The 22,587-nt window shown below is 41.9% G+C and overlaps 1 protein-coding gene across 8 annotated transcripts in view; it reads right to left on the bottom strand.

Annotated features, from left to right (window-relative positions):
- The window catches only part of Cobl (cordon-bleu WH2 repeat protein), a 235,058-nt gene that overhangs the window by 54,947 nt on the left and 157,524 nt on the right, over window positions 1–22,587 (bottom strand). For 6 of the 8 annotated variants that reach the window (XM_028882949.2, XM_028882952.2, XM_028882950.2 and 3 more), the window contains 2 exons: window positions 19,426–19,561; window positions 15,839–16,009 (listed from right to left, as the gene is read on the bottom strand). In XM_028882949.2, coding sequence (XP_028738782.1) covers window positions 15,839–16,009; window positions 19,426–19,561 — 307 coding nt within the window. The remainder of the gene's footprint in view (window positions 1–15,838; window positions 16,010–19,425; window positions 19,562–22,587) is intronic. The other 2 variants (XM_028882954.2, XM_028882955.2) reach the window with 1 other exon arrangement.

Below are 22,587 nucleotides of genomic sequence, written 5' to 3'. Positions count from 1 at the left end.
AACTCCTGAGATGGTCAGAAGGAGACTGGTTGAAGCTGGTCCTATCAGCTGGCTGTCAAGTGGGGTTAGGATAGCAGAGAGGGAGGTTGACATATGTATGAGAAATGAATTCACGCTTCCTTGGCAGGAGAAAGTGGCACGAAGAACAGCCTCATGTTTCCTCTGGAAACGGACAGGGGGACAGAGGGCAACATCTTGTGTGCATGTTTACACATCTGCATTTTCACTTACAATAACACATCCAGACGACTGCATGGACAAAAACATGCCGTACTCAATTTTTTTCTCCCAAGAGCAAGGCCACTTCATCATTAAGGATGTTAATTTCAACGTGTGATGGTCCACACTTCAACAATCTCCTAGTTAGATGGGATGGAGCTTTACATCTCAATTGATTTACAGCGTCATTAGAAAGCATGTTTTGCTCATTTCCCCCTTAGATTTATAATACTGACATAAGGTGATGTATGTGGATATGTAAATAATGTTTCATTTGTGCAAAAAATATGCATCCTTGCAGAGTAAAAATGGCTCTGGATAACAGAATATTTGAGGATATCTGAGATAAAGAAACATCCGAGGAACCGTGGTGCAGATTAAGAGGAGTTTGCCTATTTAAGAGAAGACTGAATAGAAGGAAAAAATGGTAGAGAGGGAGGCTGTCAATGACGTGCTCCTGGGTACAGGCAGCATACAGCAAAGAGAGAAACTGGCCCTGAGAACAAAGGTTCTTTATTGCTCCCAAGAACCACCCATTCTTCTGTACAAACAGCAGCTCTATTAATAGCATATGTTTAATTTTACACCTCTGTCCACCTATGGTCAGACAGTCAGGAACCTGGCTGTGAGACACAATCACACAACCACTCTCCATTTAATTCTCTTATTGGAAAAGCAGCACCCCAGGACACCTAGGTGCTCATACAAATGTTGGGGCCAAGGGGACCAAAAAGGTCCCAGCCCGTGCTTATGGGCACCTGCTGCTCAGGTTTCCCTGGGGGGGACGCAAGTCTGTGTGGAAGGCTTCTCATACACTTCAGAAGGACTAGCATTCAAAGTTAAATGGAACTTCAACACAGGAAACTTTACTGAGCAGTGAGACCATGCAATTACGCCATATGTATGCTTTCTTGTCATCCCCAGTCTCCTTTGTTTGGAGATTTGTGTGAGGCAGGCTTTTACATTCCTCAAGGCTGCTTCTCCCTATAGTCCACCAGAGGAGACATTTGTTCTTTAGTCCTGGTCCGTTCCAGGCCCAAGATGGCTGTGTGGCACACATCAGTTCTGGCATCTGGACTCAGGTTTGGCTTACTCTTTCCTCACTTCTCTCCCTTCTTCACCCAGTTTATGAATCAGGATACAACCAATCCAGTCTGCCTAATCCTCTCTTTCTGTGTCCTCTTCCTTTTTTCTTTTCTTTTGTTCTTTACTGGGGAATACTGGCAGACACTGTTTTCTGACTGCTAGGCAGCTTCATGCGTTATTATAAAATGCATTTACTTAAGAAAGAGAAGAAAGGGTCAGAAGTCATGGGGGTCACTTGAAGATAGAATAAACAAAGAAATAACGATATAAAAAGGACTACTCAGTCATGGTTACTAACTCCATCCAGCTACTGAAGAGAAACATGAACCCACCCACCCCCTCCATCCCAAAGAGGCCTCCTGAGCAGCGTAATTTTACTATTTAGGTATTTGTTTTTAGTGACATGTTTGAAGTTTTCTTGTTTAACCATTGTGACTGATGAGAGAAATACTACGTTGAGCTGTTTCCCTGATCCATATTTCGTGGGCCTGAACAATACAACAGTGTGTGTGCACACACATACACCCTTAAAGAGGAGACTGGAAGCAAATGCTCTGTAATAGATGAGTTCCAGGACCTTGGCAATTTATAATTGATTGTGATGTTTGAAATGTACCTTGCATCATTGTGAGGAAGGCCTTTACCTTTCCTTTCCACTTCTGGAAAATATAATCCTACCCCTATTGCAAAAAGCTTGTTTGGTTATGGGAAATGTTAGCCTCCACATAGAAATATTTTGAATCTGATTATAGGAACTATAAAAGTTGTGAACAAACTGAATCATATTATACATCCAAATTAACATGAAAACTGTGAAAATTAGCAGCTGATAAGCATTGCAAACACAGATGTAATGTGTGATTGATTATAATGGGTGCGAAAATGAAATACCAGTTGAGTAAACAGTTGGAAAATATCTCCAAATTATTTCAGCTGCAAAATTAGCAGCTTTTACGTAAAATGAGAAAGTTTCAGAATCCTCACATCAAGAGTGAAAGCTCATGCAGTTTACAGACTCACTGTGTTCCACTGTCCACTGGATAGATGTTCTCTACAGTAAAAACAGAAGCCTTTAAGCTAATTATAATTTACAAATAATTACAGTTAATTTTTCTTTTACCTTAGCAGTTACTATAGAACAATATTCTCCAGGGTGCTTTCTGCTCTGTGAATGTGCAAAAGAACAGGCCAGTTACTAGTCTGCTTGATTTGTGGGTCTCCATTTGGGACATGGGAACTATCATCTTTTACAGATAGCATGCACAACACATTATGGAGAATAGATATCAACATGTTTTCCCTCCAGCAGGCTTATCAGGAGAAGGCACGACCCACAGAGTCAGGGATGGGTTCTGGAGTAAGTCAGAGAGGAGTGCCTTTCTGAAATGCAGATGCTCTGGGGCAAATCAATGTTTCTAATTTGTAAAAGACTCTGGTATAATGCATGGCAGACACTAATCTGCCTGACTTGAACTGAGCTGTTCTGAATAATGCTGTATCAGGCTTTTAGGTACTCGGTCATAAAGGTAAATTGGGGACTGTCAGAGACTACCCATCCATGTCTTAGGTGACTTTTATAATCAAGTAAGTGGGGTTTGTGCAGTCAAGTTGTGCTTGCCATGTACTGAACTGTTCTTCCTTTGTGTGTGTGTGTATGTGTGTGTGTGTGTGTGTGTGTGTGTGTATACTCTACTTCCACTCATCTTCAGTATATTTTCACCATGTCTCTTTCACTTTAATCAACGATTTCATAAGTAGTATCACCCTCCCCTTTTGTACTCATGTTTTGTCTTGAGAATTTTTGGCTGCCATCTTTCTTAAGCATAATAGCTGCTTCTCACACAAATGCTTATTGCTGTAATTATATACAATCTTCTACAAGCTTTAATGTCTGGCTCATAAATCCTGATGCTTTCCCAACATTTTATAAACATTACCTTTTCTTGTTTAGACTTTCCCCACTTAATGATCTGAGGTCAAATGACTGCTACTTATCTGACAAAAGTCCTTTATTTCAATGCAAAAAAAAAAAAAGAAAAATGGAAAATTAAAAAAGAAAAAGGAGAAAGCACTTTCTAATGTGTGTGCATGCATTTGTGTGTGTGTGTGTGTGTGTGTGTGTGTGTGTGTGCGCGTGTGCGTGCGTGCGTGCGCGTGCACATGTGTCTCTCTGTGTGTGAATCTTATCAATTTTTTGGCTTTTATCCCCAATGCATGGCACTACATTGGTTTTATGTAGCTCTAGCTTGTATTTGTTTTATTACACATACCAGCATCTGCTATGATCATTCCTGTATTTGTTAGCTAATGTTTTCATTGTGATCAACAAGACAAGAACAATAAAAACTACTCTAAGCAAAACCCTTTAAAAAGATTCGGAGAGAAACACACAAAAAAAACCCCTCTCTGATCAAATGTGTCTTTGTACACTCATAAAAGTTAACCAAAGCAAGCAATGAACGTTTTCCATTTCTGTTTAACCTTAAATCTTCAGATATGATCATCCTCACCTACTCTGGGATGACAGAGGTGACAGTAACAGCTGAAGGATGACAGAGTATGTCAGCTTCCTCAAGATTGCAGAGGCTTGGACACCATGGAGATCCAAACCATTCCTTGTAGACATAGTTGCTATATTCTTTGGTACCTCTCTCAGCTGTATGAATCTTAGGACCAGTATTTGTCCAACAGAGCCACTGTTTTTTCCTCCCACAGCTAAGTAAAACCCACGTGTGTGCTAGCTACTCTTATTTTCTGGACAGTGGGACAACGCCTAGCGTCAGATCAGTGCTTGATGAGTGTCTAGTGAGAAAAAGATGGATGAATAATGAACAGAAGAAGGCAGAAACAGCTCCTCTTCTCCTTTCTTTTGTAAACTAGCCAAGTGGCAGAAGATAGAGTAACAGGAAAACTGGAGACATACCAAGGAGTTGGACCCATGAATGCCCAAGTGGGGAAGGGCACATCCTAGGTCCTGAGTTCTAGAGGCTAGAGTTCATGTGTTCAGCACTTGGTTTTACAAGGTAGATAGATTAGTTCCATTCTGGCCAAACTGACAATACCAGACAAATCATGTATGTATATATAATCTACTTTTGAGGAAAATGGAGACTAAATTCTGGAAAAGAACACAGAGTAAGAAAAAGTATGAATTAATAATAAGCTAAAATAATGTACTTCACAGTGAGAGATGCTTGTATCAGTGAATGTCAAATAAGTTGATATTATCAACTTAAAATTTATATTTAGAAGTCTTTATCACCTTCAAAGAAACATGAACCTTAAGCAAATCTTTGCCATTTTTGCATTTATATGTAAATTCTAAAGAAAGTAAAGGGGGTACAAATGAGCCTTTTTTTTTTTTTTTTTGTCCTAAAAGTGGAAGAACGCAGAAGGACAGCAGCATCAGAGCCCGGACAGCAGAGACACCAGGAAAAGCCTGAGGCAGGAAGAGGCCTGTCCATCAGGAGCGCTTGCCGTGGGTAGGGAACGACGCACAGCAATAAACTGTAGAGGAAATAGATGGTAAAATGAATGTAAAGTCCCGGCACAACAACTGCCTGCTGGCACCATGCACTTCAACCCCTGGAGATTTCACACTGCACACAGAGCGGTGTTGGTCAATTGACGTCAGCATTGCTTTTTTTAGTCCCTTTCCAGGTCTGTTGTTAAGTGGGTCTATTGATCCAGCAGTAGAATTCTGTCTCCAGTGAAAACTGTGTTATGTCTTGTAGTTCACCAGATAAAATAAGCAATAACACCTATTAGTTGGAAGAAAAATATTATTTTCTACCTCATTTATTTTTTACTTTAGTTTTGTATTGCTTAAGAATTTCATACGTACATATAATGAGTTTTGACCAAACCCACCCTCCCATTTCATCCGTTTAAACTCCTCTCTTATCCCCCCACCACTTTTTGATCTCAATTTCCTGTATCCTTTAAAAAAAATACCATTGGATTCACTTAGTCCTGCCAGTATGTGCATGGGTATAGGCCCATCTCTTGGGGGCATGGATAGCCTCTCAGAAGATGCACCCCTGAAGAAAACTAACTCTGTTACTCCCAGTAGCTCTTCATCAATTGTCAATAGCTCTTCAGCTAGAAGCAGGACTACCTTCTGGAAAAAAAAATGGCCAAGCTACCTATAGAACTAGTGAAAAATAGCTTGCATTGTTTTATAACGTTCTCACGGTCAGATATCCCTTCTTGATGCCAGTGAGACTGGGCAGAGCTCAAGCCTACATTCACAGGTCAGAGTTCACTGAGTTGGAGATAGACATGAGGTGTCAGTGCAGGTTGTGATACAGTGTTTGAAAGGTCCTAAGCTCCTGCTGCTTTCCTCTAGGGTGAAAATGACCTATGATAGATATAAAGGACGACTTCAGTGAAGTAGTTTGAAGTTTTAAGGTCTTATGGCTAAGGTCTAAAATCAAGGACTCTGAATTTACACCATTGCACATGGCTCCCTAAGACGCCTCTCACAGTGAGTGGCACTATTAGGAGGTGTGGCTTTTTTGGAGTGGGTGTGGCCTTGTTGGAGGAAGTGTGTCACTGTGGGGGTGGGATTTGAGGTTTCCTATGCTCAGGATACTGCCCAGCGTCTCTGTCAACTTCCTGTTGCCTACAAGATGCAGAACTCTCAGCTACTGCTTCAGTAGCACGTCTGACTACACGCTGCCATGCTCACCACCATGATGATAATGGACTTACCCTCTGTAACTGTAAGCAAGCCACTCCAATTAAGTGTTTTCCTTTACAAGAGTTGCCATGGTCATGGTATCTCTTTACAGCAATAGAAACCCTAACTAAGACAATCATGGACCTTATTTACTTTTGATAAAAGGAGGCAATGGTACTTAATATTTTTTTCACCATTCCTGAAAAACCAATGTGCCCATTACTTATTTTTAGAAGGATTTAAATTTATATGAATCCAGAAAAAAGTTCTAACATTTCATATTAAAAAAGTTGTATTCCTAACTTGATTTAATGCTACAAGCTAAAGATTTAAGACACACAACCATAAGTGTAAGGGAATAATTGTTGAGTCAGCATAGTGCTTGATTAACTTGTGGAAAATTGAAGATAAACTTGTGTCTATGTTTCCTAAACAATTTTACTTCATTTCTCCATTCTATATATATTGTTATTTCTTTTTAGTGATATGATGGTAAATAATGACCAGCTGTATAGAAGCAAAAGTATAAATAATTATAAGATTGAGATAAGGATGGGAAGCACAATATTTATAAGAAATTATAAAATATGTAATACTGCTTTTATAGGTTTTATATAACGAATTGATTCTGACAGAATACTTTCATTAATTTCTGTCAAATTCCTTAATTTATAACAGCCAAAATATAATTTCATTTTTTATTCTTTGCAGCTTGAACAATTATGTATCTCTGTCTTAGTTACCATTTACAGCAAAAAAAGAAGCTTCTCTGAGGGTTGTATTAATCTATCACAGTAAGTCATTAGGAGCTGGTTTAATACCATGTTGATTTAGCAGAGGAATAGTAGAAGGTTCTTCCCTAGGACCTGTCTAGCGATAGGTTCTCAATAATGGTGCCAGGTAAGGGTTTCATCTTGTGGATCAGGCCTTAAATCCAATCAGAAAATAGTTGGTTATTCACGTGACATTTATGCCACTATTGCTTGTATTGCCAGGCCAGTTATTATTGTGACTTGCAGGGTCACAGCTGGGTAATACTGATAATTACTTTTCTCCTCTGGTATCATGCATAGTGTACCATCCAGCACTATGAAAACTAGCTGGTAGAGATGAGGCTTCAAGGTGAGGACTTGATTTTTTCCATGTTCTAAAACTCCAATCTGTGATATCTGCAGCAACAGGTTCTTAACATCAAGTTCTGGAGGGTAACCAAGAGCACTGATAACAGCCTGTAATGTCTGGGGTCTTTGGGACTACATGGGCCAACAACTCCAAAAGTAGTAACCCATGCCTGGCACTAGGCCTTTTTATTTGTAAGTATATGATGTCTAGTAGTGGCATTGCTGCTCTGTTACAGGGTGATTCCATTTAATGTCTTTATATTTGTGTATGTCTATTTTTTTAAGAAGTAGTAGCTTTCTTATGACTTTGCTGAAATATCTGTAGTGTTGTTCTTCTTCTCTCTATTCTCTCCTTTACCCTGTTCTTCCATCCCTCCCCCCAATTATCCCTTCCTGTCCACTATTCCCCTCTCTCCTTTTATGCCATGGTGTTCTAGCCTTCCTCCCTTTAAATCCTCTCAGCCCTAAATGGGAGGGACATCTGCATCACACTGTTTCCTCCCCAACTCAAGGATCACTGTGGAAGAGGGACTGGAAAGGCAGCCAGAGCCAGAGGCAGTGGATCGCTAAAAGGAACTGTTTCCAAGACAGAGCAGGACAGCTGTACCTATGATGTCCCAGCAGCTGTGATAGCTTGCCCCAAACCTGTGCAAGCTCAAGCCAGACCAAATCCCAGCATGGAGGCGGGGAGGAGGGCACCAAGTCCCATTCCTAGCTAAGGAGGTTTTGGCAATTAATCGCTGCCAGGAGAGGGAGAGTCAGTCTTCTTAAAGGTATATCCCCTGGTGGGTGAACTACCTCCCAATGAAAGGCCACCAATCTAAGACAAACTGCCCTTGCTGGGTTTAACAAACAACAAAAAGAGGATACAATTTCGGCAGGTCGGGATAGGGGAAGATCTAGGAGGAGGTGGAGTGGGGGAGGAATATGATCAAAACCCATTGTATGAAATTCCCAAAGAATTAATAAAAAATGAAAAAAATTTCACCCTTAACATTTTTCCTTTTTATTAATAATTCTATTTAGCAATTGGCTTCTAACATTCCCGGAGATTTAACATCATGCTTTCATGAGCTGACACAGGCCCCTGTCACTGCGCTGCCACTAAGTTCTTGAATTCTCTTTCAAGTCAGGGACATGACACCTTATAAAGTGCTGGAAATAATAAGCAACGAGAATTAAGTTCCCAAGTTTCTTTTTTTTTTCCTCAGTGCTGCACACAGTCTGTGGCTTTCCATGCCTCTATCTTAAAAAGCATCCAATATTCGTGCTAGGTAGGGATAATAATGCCCAAGGTACAAAAATAACAGGCTGAAAATCTAGTCAGGGACAGACTCGGCTCCCACAGTCAATAATTTCCTGCTGTTTTATGGAAAAGGCTATTCACTCATGATCTATTTCCTGTTTTCCTGGATGCTCTGCCTTTTCCCACAGCAGCAGGAGCAGCTGTGCAGCGAGCTTCCTTGCCATGGTCAGGAAAGGAAGAAATCAATAGAAGAAAAGGGCAAGTGAACGAACGTTCCTGAGCTGGCTCTGACCTCTACCCACCTGTGGACTTAAGGAGCTTTGCAATTAATGGGTTTGTTTTTAAAAGCAGAACTATTTAGCAGGGGGGAGTTTGGATTTTAGAACAAGAGATTAGGTGACTTAGGACCACTGACCCAAATGTAAAGGCATCTACCAAAGCTTTGCTTCATCTCACGAGCTTTAGGCTCTCTGTTCAGGCAGAGGCAGTTGTCACCAGCCATCAGCCCTTTGTGAGCATCTGCAGTTAGATTCCAGGCAAGCATCTGCAAACCACCACGGCAGTATGCTCCAAATCTCTCTGTTCTTAGCTCCTCTGCTGAGTCACTCGCCTGGAGTGTGAATTATTATTGTTCATTTTGCATTGATCAAACTCAAATTACCGACTTTTAATTCAAAATGGTAATTCTTTTCTCTGATCTTTCCTCCCCTCTGGCTTAGAATTTCCTTAATGTGTTTTAGAACAGGGTTTCTATTCAAATTTAAGAGGATTCTACAGACGATCTTAACCAAAAGACCCCGAAGTGATCACAATTTAAAATCAAAATGCTAGAAATAACACAATGGGATGGCTCCTGCTGAGAACCGGAGAAAATGGCCTAATTTTTTTTTTCTATGCCATTACAATTCCTGGCCAATTCTCTTATAAACATATATCCAGAGAAAGACATTTCCTCAAGCTATTCACAAGAAAATGTGTAAGAGAATGATAGCCATTGGATAATTTACTAAAAAAAAAAAATTAAAAAATCAAAGCAATGCTTCAGTATAAGCTCCGTGTGCTCTATCTGCAAATCCCCGGGGTCTTCTAACTGGAATTTGTAATTGATGAGCCATTAATAGCCCAATTAGGATTGTACTGTAAATCCTGAAAACAAACAATTCAGTGCAACTCATGGGATGAGTCTACAGAAGTGATTCAGAGAGCAGATTCAAATGCTCTCAGAATGGAGGCTGGTTAGAAAGCCATGAAGCAAAATCCAAATGCACACATTATTATTGGTTTAGACATGCATACCAAGCACTTGCCTATGTAAGTAGTGTAAGTAGATACCTAATGGGAAATAGGAAAACTTATTAATATGAACAAGATTAAAGAACACAGAGCAGAGACCTATTAGACTCCCACTCTTACAATTATGTTAAGAACCATTCATACACAGTCATATTGGAGATGAACTTGGTAACACAAGGCTTTGGGAGGCTATTGAGCTTAATCACCTCTCTTCCTGTGGCATCCCTCCATGCAGGATCTGCAAGATGTTTTGACAATGAAGGTCCTGACTGCAAGGCTCATAGAGAAGGAACCTTAACTCTATATGTAGCAGTGCCTAGCAGAAGGAAGAACTTACTCTCTGGCAGAGGCAACTTCATGTTGTGCCTTCTGTTGTTTTTTGTTTATAGTTAATGTACTTAGGAACATGAAAGAATGTTTTCTCAAGAAGGAAGTAATTTTTAATGACAACACTCTTAGGACTCATGAGTTCGATACAAACCTTCACCAACACTGCTTTTCTATTTCCTTACTACTAAGACTATCCAGAAGACAGACACGCTAGTCTCTGGATACTGAAAAGGCATACAATAGCCACAAGGAAGGTGTTCTAAAACCCCCACTGGATGCTAGAAAATACTAAGAATACTGAAGCAGTTACAACTATACATGGACATAGATGTGTGTGTGTGTGTGTGTGTGTGTGTGTGTGTGTGTGTGTGTGTGTTGCATTTATTTTACCATAGATCTCTCAGCAATTTCAGCGCAGGCTTTCCTTTCCTTTTTCACCTAAGGGGAGCATGTCTGAATTGCCAGCACTACTCCACTTGCACGTTGGGGCCATTATTAAGGACAATAAGGATTACTTGGGCACGGGCACTGCAGTGTCCTCACAGTCAATCTTAAAAACAGAGACACTACCAAGTAACACTAATGGCCAGGTAGCAGCAACAGTGTGGGTACAGGGAAAAGGGGTGCTTCAGGTCCTGGGCAGGAGAGAGCTGGATGGTATGAGACTTTATCACAAGGTTTAAGAGTACATCATTTAAAATGTATGAATTATGTCAGGAATTTTTTAGTTCATTCAGATAATGGTGACTGAAACTACGGGACAGATGAGTTCAGGCGAGGAAGGATGTCTGCATTTTGATGCTAGCAGCTCTATCAGTATTTCCTCTGGTCTGTAAAAATCAGAAAATAAGAGAGAGAGGTAGATGCCAAGTCTGAGGTGGCTTGTTTTGCATGACACTGTCCCGCCTTGAGAGGACTGTTCCCTGGTGATTTCTGGCTTTCAGGTCCTTGGCTGTGCTGCTTTGAGATTACTCTTCCATGTGTCCTTTACCAATAGACAGCACCTTCTCTTTACACCCACTCACAGCACATCTTACAGAGACAACCACCAAACTGAAGGCTTCTAACAAGCATGGCAGATACCACTGGCTGTGTACGTAATATTAACCATGGTACCCCAGTGCCACCCATCAACTTCCAAATGCCTAAAGGAGAGCTGGTCCCAACCCCTCTGTCTAGATGAGCCTGGTTCATTTAAGGTGATGTCATTTTTGCCGGGCCTTGGGCCAATGTATTCTCCAGTGTGATCAAGAGACATGGAGAAATCCTTTAATGAGTTTGCTTCTTGCTACAGAGGGATTAGGAGAGACAGTTGTCTCCCTCTGAAGATTCTGGTGTCTGGATGTAACCTATGAAAGAACCACAGTGCTCCTGCTCAAGGCCTGAGAAGGAAATCACCTCAAAGGGGACAGAGAAGGGGCAGAAAGCACCTGGGTCTCTGGTGACCAGTTTGGGCTCATCTCTGCCACTCCTGCTCTGTGACATGATGTTCTCTCACTGCGGACACCAGCCCTTGAAGATAGGCTTCATTTACTTGCCACTTGAGTTGGTTACCTATCGCTACCGAACAAGCTGCCCCAACACCCAGAATCTTAAAGCAATAGCATTTCTTACATCACAGTTTTGTAGTAGGCCTGGAGACCAAGCATACTTAGTTGGATGACTGAGGCAGAAGGTCTCCCACAAGAGCTACATCATGGCTGGGGCTTCATATGCAGGCTTTGCCGCAAGAAGTCTTCCTCCACATTGACTCAATGGGGTTGCTGGCAGGATTTATTCTTGTGCTCCGTGGACATAGGGCTTCAGTCCGTTATCCAAGGGTCTCCTGAAAGCAGCTCCCTATAGCAGCCAGGTCTCTCCAGAAGGAAGGAGTAAGGGATGTCTGAGATTAAAGCCACAGCCATCCTCTATGTTCATTTTGGAAGTGACAAGGCTCTCCCTGCTACTCTGTCACATCCTCTTCATCAGGAATCACTGGGGCCAGGGAAGGAAACTAACAAGGAGGAAGGACATTATTGGGGAACATTCTAGAGGTATTCACCACATTTGAAGGTGTAGCTCCAACTAAAGAAAAAAGCAGGCAGAAATTGAAATACTAAACTCCACTTAGACTTTCAATCTCTCTGAAGTAAAACGGACACATGTCTTTTAGAGAACATTGGCTCACTCAGGATAGCCTACGGTATAATTAGGATGGTGTTGCTGAATTCTCTCTAGCTTCAAGTGAATCTCAATTTAATGAAGCTGAATAGAAGAGTGGTCTCTACTATGTCAAGCACCAAGTTGTAAGATAAACAAAAATATAAGACAACAGCCTCCAGCTTCCTTAGGCATATACCAATTACATGTAATATAGGACAAGAAAGGGTAAGCACATAGAGATGACTAGAAAAACTCAAGCCAGGAGGGTGGTAGGCTTGTTCCTAGACAGCAGGGTACACACAGATAATGCAGCCTGTCTAAGAAGCTGGAGTGTACAGACTTCATATTAACCTAGATCTAGTCTGAGACCATCTAAGTTGGGGTAGAGAACAGGCTACAACAGGTGGACTCTTAAAGCAAAGTCCATACATTAATATATGGCTACTTTCTCTCTCTTCTGGAGCCCTTGACTCCACATATGTTCAAAAGCTCCAAATCTGTGTGAGAGCAAACGCATGGACACTGTCTTTCCATTTTCCCCCACCACAGGTTAGTGTGGTTTCACAGCCATGGATCAAGTGTTTATAAAGGTTAGGGAGGAAGTGAGGGAAGGGTTGAAATAGAAAGATAAACTGGGAGCTACGAAAACACAGGACAGAGGTCAGAGAACCTATTTTGTGTCTTCCCGTTGCCTTCCTACATCCATCTGCATACAGATCCATCATCGACTAGCTTCTGGAATGTTCTCAAACTTAGGAAGGCTAGTTGAGCTTATGGTTTCCAAGAAAGATGAAAAGATGAATGATATATACATCTGTTACACAAATCACAATGGGTATGCCAAAGCCAAAGGTGTCCTGTGGGTGATTTCGGTACAATGAGAAAAAGGAGCAGGTGATAGACAAAGCGAGAGAGAGGGCCCGAGACGCTATAGTGAGAAATTTCACTGCATTACTTAAGGCATTCAAGCTCAGTTCTCTAGGATGGCAGAGCTGGGGTGGAATCTACATGAGGTCTTGTGCATAAGATTCCTGATGGACCATCTGGCCCTCACAGATACTCAAGATAAGTTCCCATGGAGGGTATGGCAATTCCTTGGTAAGGAATGAAGTTTTAAAACTGAAAGGAGGAAGAGAGACAGAAGAGCTTGGAGCCCGCATGAAAACATCTCTATTGAGCATTTCATGTAGCCCAAACTGCCAGAAGTCTGACTGAGAGAGAGCATACGATACGGACACAAATTAACACCAGATACTTTATATGCTCACCACTCTTGCCTTTCTCGAGACAGGTAAGAGGCGTAACTAGATTTCTGCTTCATAGAAAGCAATGGAAGAATACAAAGGTTTCATTTTCCCTAACTATTCTTTAAATCCTCAATCAAAGAAGGCAAGTTGTAGTCTGCCTGGCTGGGCAGGTGATTGCAATTTTCAATGTCATAAACATCAGACAGGCCAGTTCTGCTAATTAGGCAGCATAATAACTCTGCACTAGATGCCTGCGATTCTGGTGCACACAGTCAGGAGAGAAGAGGAGTGGCCTCAGGCTGCTTCCCAAGGGCTGGATTGCATTGCAGGGGCCAAGGGAGACTGAACCAAGTGGCATTTGTTGACTCTCATCTAATGGTTTCTGGAGCCTCTATCTCGGTGTAGTCTTCACTCCATTACCTGCATCTTTGTGGGTAGGGAGGGTGGAGGAAAGGTGATTAATGATGTGGAGGGCTAAGGAAACACCGTATCTGGAGAAGTAACTCAAAGTCAGATGGCAGTGACCAAAGGATGAGAAACTGAGCCACAAGGCAAGAAGAAATCAAGTCTGCTGCATTACTTCACACCCCTCAGACCTCTAAGGAAGTCTCAGGGCAGGCTGGGAAATGTCTTCATAGTACCGCCAATGAAGAGGGAAGCTCGGCCTCCCACCTAATGAAGGCTTCTGTAAGCTCCTCCCCAATCCTATCTGCCTGAAGCTCCAGCCTGCTTGCTGAATGTCAAAAAATCTGGGGTCTGAAGAAAGGCAAGCAGGGGAGAGGATTCAGGTTTATCTGGCTCTTCCACCCTTTGTAGACGACCACACTGCAGGTCTTGTGGGTGTTCCTTCTTGACAGTAAAAGCTTTTCTGTGCTCACCCACTGTTTCTGTTCACTTGTCCCCACAAGGAGGAGATACTATGAGTAAGGATAACAGCCACAGAAGTGGCCTCTGAAATTATCGTGTGCCTTGGTGTGAGGGGGCTGAGAATACCCCTCTTCAGAGATGCCACAGTGGCTTGATACCACCATAACTAGCATTTCACTGATGTCTAGTTGATTTTTTATAAAGATTTATTTTTTATTTATTTTATTTTATTTATATGTATTATCAGTTTTCTTGCATATATATATATACCATGTGCATGCCTGGCATCCATGGAGGTTAGAAGGTGGCATCTGATGGTTGTGAGCCATTGTGTAGGTGCTGGAAACTGAACCTGGGTCCTCTGTAAGAACAACAATTGCTTTTAGCCACTGATCCATCTCTTCAGCATCTCTAGTTGATTCTTTTTTTGTTTGCTTGTTTTTTCAAGACAGGGTTTCTTTATGTAGTCTTGTCTGTCCTAGAACTCACTCTATAGAACAGGCTGGTTTGGAATTCATAGAGATCCACATGCCTCTGCCCCTTGAGTGCTGGGATTAAATGTGTGCACCGCCACCACCTGGAACTTGTTGATTATTAATCATCAAATACTTTATAATAATTTATTTTCATGAAGAAACATACTCAACATAAAGAGGGTAAAAATAACTGAAGGTATAAGAACTATTTGTGGAGAAAGGTAAATTCAATCACCATTATTTTGCCTCAAGAAAGGAAATAAGTTAGTGGACAGGTAATTGTCATTTCCAAAGTTAGAAAAAGGTAGGTGCAATGGTGGAAAGGCACAAACTTCCTACATGGCACAATTATACAGATGTTGGCAACTGGGCTAGTTCAGAGTGACACTGCACCATTAGAATACATGGGCTGTGATGCAGTGTGCACTGTCACAGGCCTGGCATGAAGGTGATGCCTTCCAAACATGCAGAGTGTGTAAAGCTCTTATCCATCCCAAAGGAGAAATGCTAGACATAGTTATTAACATTTATTAAAAGAATCCCAAGAGATGGTGAGGGAAGATGATGCATAGTGAGAAACAGGCACAAGAGAACTCTAATTCTGGCTGTGGCCAGACAGAAGCTGCTTCCTCTTTGGGTTTCTCAGCTTCTTTTAACTACAGAGAAGCAGTCCAGTGCCTACCCACTGACTACGAGGGTCACAGCTGACTTAAAAAAGTGAAGCACTCCAGTTCCTGAACATTGGCTGCCCTGACAGGCATTCACGTGAGCCTCCACAGAATGCCCTGCCAGTGGCTCTTGCTCTCTGCCCACATTCTGAGGGAACTCCCAACACCAAGAGCATCAGCTCCTCCCTGATGGTACACCCACAAGCACATCTTTAGTTCAAGTCTACAGGCAGTAGGAACAACTGACTCACTACATCATTCTTACAGGCCACTGTGTGGCATTAGCAGTGCATCCTCTGTGAAGCTAGATGCATTGCATTGAGCATTTGGAAAGAAAATTGAAAAGGAAAGGTACAGATGTCCAAAAGCAAGAAGGGAATGTCTGGAAACATATTTGTACCAGTAGCGACCAGAAAGACAGATGGTCAACACATAACTGGGATGGAAACAAGAGGCACGTACGTTTGGGTCTCAGCTCTGAGGTCTCGGAACCAGCGCCTTCCCCAGGAAAGGTGACAGGCTCTGTCACATCTGTGTCAGGAGGAGGGTAGGGTGGGGGCGGGGGAAGCACTAACTGGGGTGGGCCCCGGGCTGTGCCTCTGGGAGGCTTTTGCGGCACCTGACGTCCAACACCTACATGGAATCAATAGGAAGGATTCAAAGGTTAAGCCAAAGGATGTCCTGTCTTCTAACCAAGGGCACATTGCCATTGCTCACCAGACACAAAACCAGTCATGATCAACACCATAGCTCACACCACTCTGCCCCAAACCAGCCATATGCAGCACCAAATCCAACAACAAAGCAGACACACACATCAAATTTTACACCAAAGCGGTCACGCCCAACACCAAATCTAACACTAAACAAATCACAGCTAATACCAAGTCAAATACCAAAGCAGCCACATTCAATTTCAAATCCAGCCTCAGGCTATACCAAACAAGTCACACTCAATGCCAAATCCCAGTTCACTCTACATCAAGCCAGCCACACCCCATTTCAAAGTCACTCACCAATTGTACACCACAGCCAACCATCCCCATGCTTAAACATTTCATATATACAGTGTTCTACTGTCAGCTATCATTTGGAAAGATTTGCTTGGTTGGTAGCCGTTTGTGTCTGTTAGGCACAGTTTCATAAATGCTGGCCCTGAAACAAGTTGAGAAAGCCCTGGAGGCAGCACAGTCAAGTTGAAATGAGACTATTCCTCACATTGGCCTTTCCCAGGCTCATAGATCTCTTTCATTTAATTTTGAGACTACCTCACTATCAACTTCTTTCATTTTTTTTTTTTTTAGGACCAAAGTCTTCAAATTTTCATTTGAAGTGGGTTCCGGGTTGCAGACAGAGCTAGGGGTATGCAGTCCACCTGTACTTCGTATCAAGAATCAGAGAAGCCCCTTTCTATTTGTTACGTGTCCGGATACATTTACAATTTTATGGGAAAACAGATTTCTTATACTAATGATTTTGTGAAAGCCAATGGCTTAAGTTCATACATGACATAAATTACCATGTCATAATTCATGTTTACCGTTGTGTTTTTAAAAACACTTTCTTCAAGATGTACAGTTTAGAATCTTCTAATAATATAGCCTATGGTTTATGCCCTTCACCATATAAGTAAAATATTGAGAAATATGCTCTTCACTAAGAGATAGGCTCATGTATCCCGTTTGGATCTGGTTCTCTAGATGTAGGAAAATACTGACTTCCTCATGCTAAAGTCATTTCTTCCCCAAAGTGCAAATCCGTCTGAGTGATGCTATTGGTGTCCCCTGGCGAGCAGCCTTATGCAGGAGGGAGCACACATAAGGTTACACCATGGGAGCAAGGTGCACTGGAAGGATGCTCCCCGTGCCAAGATTTATTTGTGATTTCTAATAAATTAGACCCTTGACCCAAAGGAAGGGAACTGCAATATTATTTTACTTCACGTTCCAAAAATAATTATTGCTTTTTAAAATCTAGATGTCTGAGTAGAAAAATCAACTTTGTGTACACGTGTATATGTGTGCACACATGCGGTGTGTGTGTGTGTGTGTGTGTGTGTGTGTGTGTGTGTGTGTGTGTGAAGAATCTTATGTCTTCCTTTTAACCTGATACCTAGATTTTGTTGCTGAGTTTTGTGGGGTGTTGTGGATATCCTCTTAATTCATGGATTCTTCTGATCGGGAGGGAAATTCAGCTTCTCGTTGCTGACAAGACCTTGTCTACCACTCCTGCCCTCAAAGGGTAACAATATTTTTTAGAAAGAAAGGGATTCTGTCTGGCTTTCTTGTATCCACCAACAAGTTACAGAGCAGGTAGGGGAAGTTTGGCAAACTGCGACTATCCACATCTTCTCTTTGCACTATCAGTGAAAAGCTCAGTTCTCAGTTCTAGACATCTACCTCACATCCCTGCTGCCATCTGTGGGCACTGGCTGATCTCATGTCCAATATGACCCCAGGTCATTCCATTTTCCTATCTATCTATCTATCTATCTATCTATCTATCTATCTATCTATCTATCTATCTTGTGTGTGTGTGTGTGTGTGTGTGCGTGTGCGTGTGTGTGTGTGTGTTTATACACACACATACATGTGCACGGGTCAGGGCATGAGTGACATGTGGATATCAGAGGACAACCTGTGGGAGTTCTCTCCTTTTACATGTGGGTTCCAAGAATCACACACAGGGTGTTAGGCTTGGTGGCAGGAGCCTTTAATCCCTGAGTTGTCTCTTCAGCCCGTGTTTTTTGTTCTGCTATTATATTCCTTTGGGAAATGGGATGAACTGATATATAAAATGCAGGTTATTACTTCTTAGGGTAATTGATTCCCAGGCTGTGAAATGCCAGGCATTAAAAGTAAAGTACTGACTAAAGCAAAAAAATGCTGACAAACAGCCAAGTCACCCTTATTAAAATTTCAGAACTTGACAATGCAACCACTTATCTTTGGCGGTATTGTCCCTTTGGGGCCACAGACCCACTGTCAACAGGGAAACAATGGGCGGCATGAGTCAGTGAATGGGCATGGTTGCCTCATGGTTTCAGCTCTGATGTACCTATGGGAGTCTCAGCCGCAAGTGAGATATCCTCCTGCAGTGAGATAGCTGATGCTGAAAGATTTGAAACTCAAATGAGCGTCCTAAGGTTCATGGACCCAGAAGTCCAGCCATTAGCATCTCCCCTCCATGGTCTCCAGCACATGAGGGTGGGGTAGAATGACATCATAGATTACTCCCTGCTTACAGGTGTCAGGACTCCAGCCTGATTCTTCGTGCTCTCTTACTCTCAACATGGGGGCTTTACTAAATGAACAAACAGTATATAAATGGGGATTATTTTCAAGTAGGAACTCACAGACTGATATCCAAATGCTCAGAGCCAGATGTGTTTTGGAATTCAGATTTTTCTAATTTTAGAACATTTGCATATACACGATGAGGTATCTTGGGGAATGGGACTCAAACCTAAATATGAAATTCATTTATAATTAATATACACCATATATATACATATATATGTAGAATCTGAAGGTAATTTCATGTAATTTTTAAATAATTTTGTTCATGAAACCAAGCTCCATGGTGCAGGTTTTTCCATTTGTGGCATCATGCTGATGCTCAACCAGTTTCAGATTATGAAGAATTTCAGATTTCAGACATTCAAATTAAGAATGTATAACCTGTATATGCCACGAGGGGTCTAAGACAGCTTTCGAACGACAAACACTTTTCAAACAGCCTCTACAGACATCCTCCAGAGACACCTGCCATAGCCACTCACACCTTGAGCTCCATTCATCACTTTCTCCGGGGTTCTGGGTTCTCTAACCACAAGCCACCATTCCCACCATCCTCGCCTCCTCAATGTAAATAAGATATTAAGAGAATTCGGAGCTAATCATTTCCAGACTTTCTTTCTTTAGCATACATGTTTTCTGGGTTAATATAATTAACAAGGAGTTCACTGCCAGGGTTAACAACAGTGCTAAAGACCTGGGTTAAAGCAGGCATCCCAGAGACATGCACATAGCAGGGCACACTCAACTCACCCACTGTGCTCTTCCTGTTCTCTTCCTTATCCTCCTTGCGGCTGGGGACCACAGGACTTGGTGGTGGTGGCTGTGGAGGAGGAGCTGGCGCCCGCCGCTTCTTCTTCTGTAGATCAGCCTGTGAGCTGAGTGAGGTCTGGGAAGCACAATAAAGGATGACAAGGATTAGTTGGTTTGTACAAGGAACACATGTGGACATCCCAGGGCTGGCATGAGCCACATTATGTCCAGCTCTGGCTCAGGGAGGATGACAATGACATTGTAACACTGTCTATCAGCAGCCTGGGCAGCATTCACAGTTGAAAGTAGAATAGGTTTTTGTCTGTGATCCACTGGCTACAGTTCTTTGCTCCTGAAGGACTCGATTCTCTTCCCTTCCTCCTTGCAAAGTTATCACTAGTTCATTCTCACTTGATTGGAATTTATTTAAGAGGAGGGGCCTCGGTGCAGAGGATGGCTTCATTCTTTTATGTCTTCAGTTATTCATAGCCAAGTCCTGTCCAAACATTCCTAGACCTTTCCAGGGCTGGAGCCTGAGCACACTGCCACCCTCTAGTAACTCAGGCCTTCCATGGGTACTCTGATTTAATAATAGAAGCATGCTTCATGAGTACTACAATATAGTATCTATACAGCATCACGCCACAAAAAATAACCCTCTTTTTTGACTAGAAGTGTGTGCATCTGTAAAACATGTATAAATTTTATCAGCAATACACTTTTATTGCAAAAAGTTTAAAATGTATATGGAAACAAAAGGTAGAAAAATCATTTTGTTCAGATAAAGTACTAACAGCTGGCATATCTTTTTTTCTAATCTTTAGTTTTCTCTTTTTAAAGTGATGCTTTTTATACATGTAATATATCACAACCATCTTCTGTATTTTCAAAGTTCTTTGGTATATTTCGCATAAAAAGTGGGCCAAACATGAACTCAAACAGCCCTTCAAAGCTTAGCTGTCGGCCAGTCTTGGTTCCCATCTCCATTCCAACAGCACCCACAGAAAACACCTTCCTTTAGAATTCACTATTTCACCACAGAGTAAGGTCACTAGGCTGTCTTGATTTGCATGTGCTAGAGTCCTGCCTTTCTGCTCCAGAAGATGGAGACTCAGTTCTTGCACATGCAGGGAAGGGGTTGACTTTCCTACTCCAGTGTGCCCCTGACAATGCAGTCTGAGACTTCAATCAGCCTCCACTCTCTAGTGGCCCAGGACTCCATCCTTACCAACAGGTTCGGTTTCTGTTACCTGAAGTTAACTGTGATCTGAAATTCTTACACAGGAAACAAGCAGTTCTTAAGTTTTCCCCTGGGTCCAGCTCCTTAAAGACAAAGCTTCCCAGTGTCCCACTGCCTCTTGCCTGGGAGAACAGGCTTGCCACCTAATTCTCTTTTCCTAGCTGAACTTCCAGGAAATTAACTTTTCAATGCTCTGTTGATCCACTGTTTATGAACCAAGTTATACATGAAGATTTTTGAATCTAAGAATGTCTTTATCCTATTACACGGTACATAGATACAGAGGAGACATATACAAATACAAAATACTGAAAACATTCAGGTCTGCCCACTCCCAGACTGCCACTGTGCCCATGGGATACAAACCCTGCTAAGACTCAGTCTTCCACCTGCTTTTGGCTTTCCTCCTGCTGACCTGGAGGGTCCTCTCCCCTCTGAGCCCAGAGATAGTCCATGGTGTAGTGGAGCATGCTGTTTTCATCCTTTTCTGAGGCATTTATATTTCTGCAATTTGTAGAATTTTCTAGTTCTACCTTTCAGGTTTTTCTTACATTTATTTTCCCTCTCTGAATTTCAGTCAGTTGAGTATGGAGGATTGTGAAGCAACTGCCTATTTTTTTTCTCTTGTGTTCCCTCTTTCTTAGAAATTTCCTTTACTCAAATGCCCAGCTCTTTTGAGAGTTAAAGTATACTACAGCATATTTAATTTCCAAGAGTTCTACTAATTTTAAAACCAGCATTGTGGTCTTCTTTCTTGGATATAGTTTCTTTCATTTTCTCCTTGACAGCAATACACATATAGTATTTTTTTTTGAGACCAAGTTTCTCTGTGTAACAGTCCTGGAACTCGCTTTGTAGACTAGGTTGGCCTCAAACTCACTGAGATCCGTCTGCCTCTGCCTCCCAAGTGCTGGGATTAAAGGTGTGTGCCACCACTGCCTGACCCATATACAGTATTTTTACTTTCAGTATTTTTAACTACTTGTTGTACTCTCCTATAAGTCTCTCTCCCTTATCTCTTCCTCCCTCTCTCCCCTCCCTGACCTCTGTCTGTCTCTGATAATTTCATTTTAACCTGTCTTCAAATATCTGTGCTCCTTGGCTCACTGCTTACAATATATTGTTTTGGAGGGTAGAGTCTATTCACACACCTACAGGATTCCCTGAAGTGTCTGGGCAGAAATCTTGTTAGCTGACCGGAAAAAACTCCACATAACCACTTGTGTAGGATTCTCTCCCAAGTTAGCCATCCCCAAATAGTGGACTGAGGGCTCCTTCCTAAAGGTGCGCTCTCAGGGTACAAAGTAGAACAGGATGACAAGGCCCCAAGCCCCTCTTGCAGCATGTGGAGCTCTGACTTAGCCATGTCTGTAGTCTGGAGCCACCCTTCTGAAGTAGGGAGAAGGGGTCACGTGATGTTCCTGCTCAGATATGCAACAGTCATCAGCTCATTCTGTACTCTTGGGTGCAGTGAGTCTGCCCAGATTCTGTAGCCTAGTCAGTTCTGGGCTTCCCTGCCCTATCCCTAGGAGTTAATATTCAGCTGCTCCCACTTTGCTAGGCATTTATTACAGTGCCTCCTGAAAACTGCCATTGTTTCACTCCCTATTATTTAAAATTATATGAACATTATTTTAAAAATAATTTATATTCATTTTAATGGCGTTTCAAAAGGAGAGACATTAATTTGCCATATTTTCCTTTACTTTCAAATTTATTGAAGTATAGATGGTAAGTAAACATTGAATATATTTGAGGTGCTGAAACTGAAGGTTTGTTATATGTATACTTTATGAAGCAATCATAAGCTACTTAATAATTCTATATTCTCACGTGCTTACTGTTATTTTTACTTCATATTCTCTTTCCTCTCCCTCCATCCTCTTATCTTTTATGCAAAATTTCAAGCATTTTCTCAAGTG

The sequence above is a fragment of the Peromyscus leucopus genome, chromosome 10, assembly GCF_004664715.2.
Source record: "Peromyscus leucopus breed LL Stock chromosome 10, UCI_PerLeu_2.1, whole genome shotgun sequence".
Lineage (NCBI taxonomy): Eukaryota > Metazoa > Chordata > Mammalia > Rodentia > Cricetidae > Peromyscus > Peromyscus leucopus.
The sequence above is the reverse complement of the archived record's forward strand: the minus strand, read 5'-3'. Positions and strand labels throughout refer to the sequence as shown.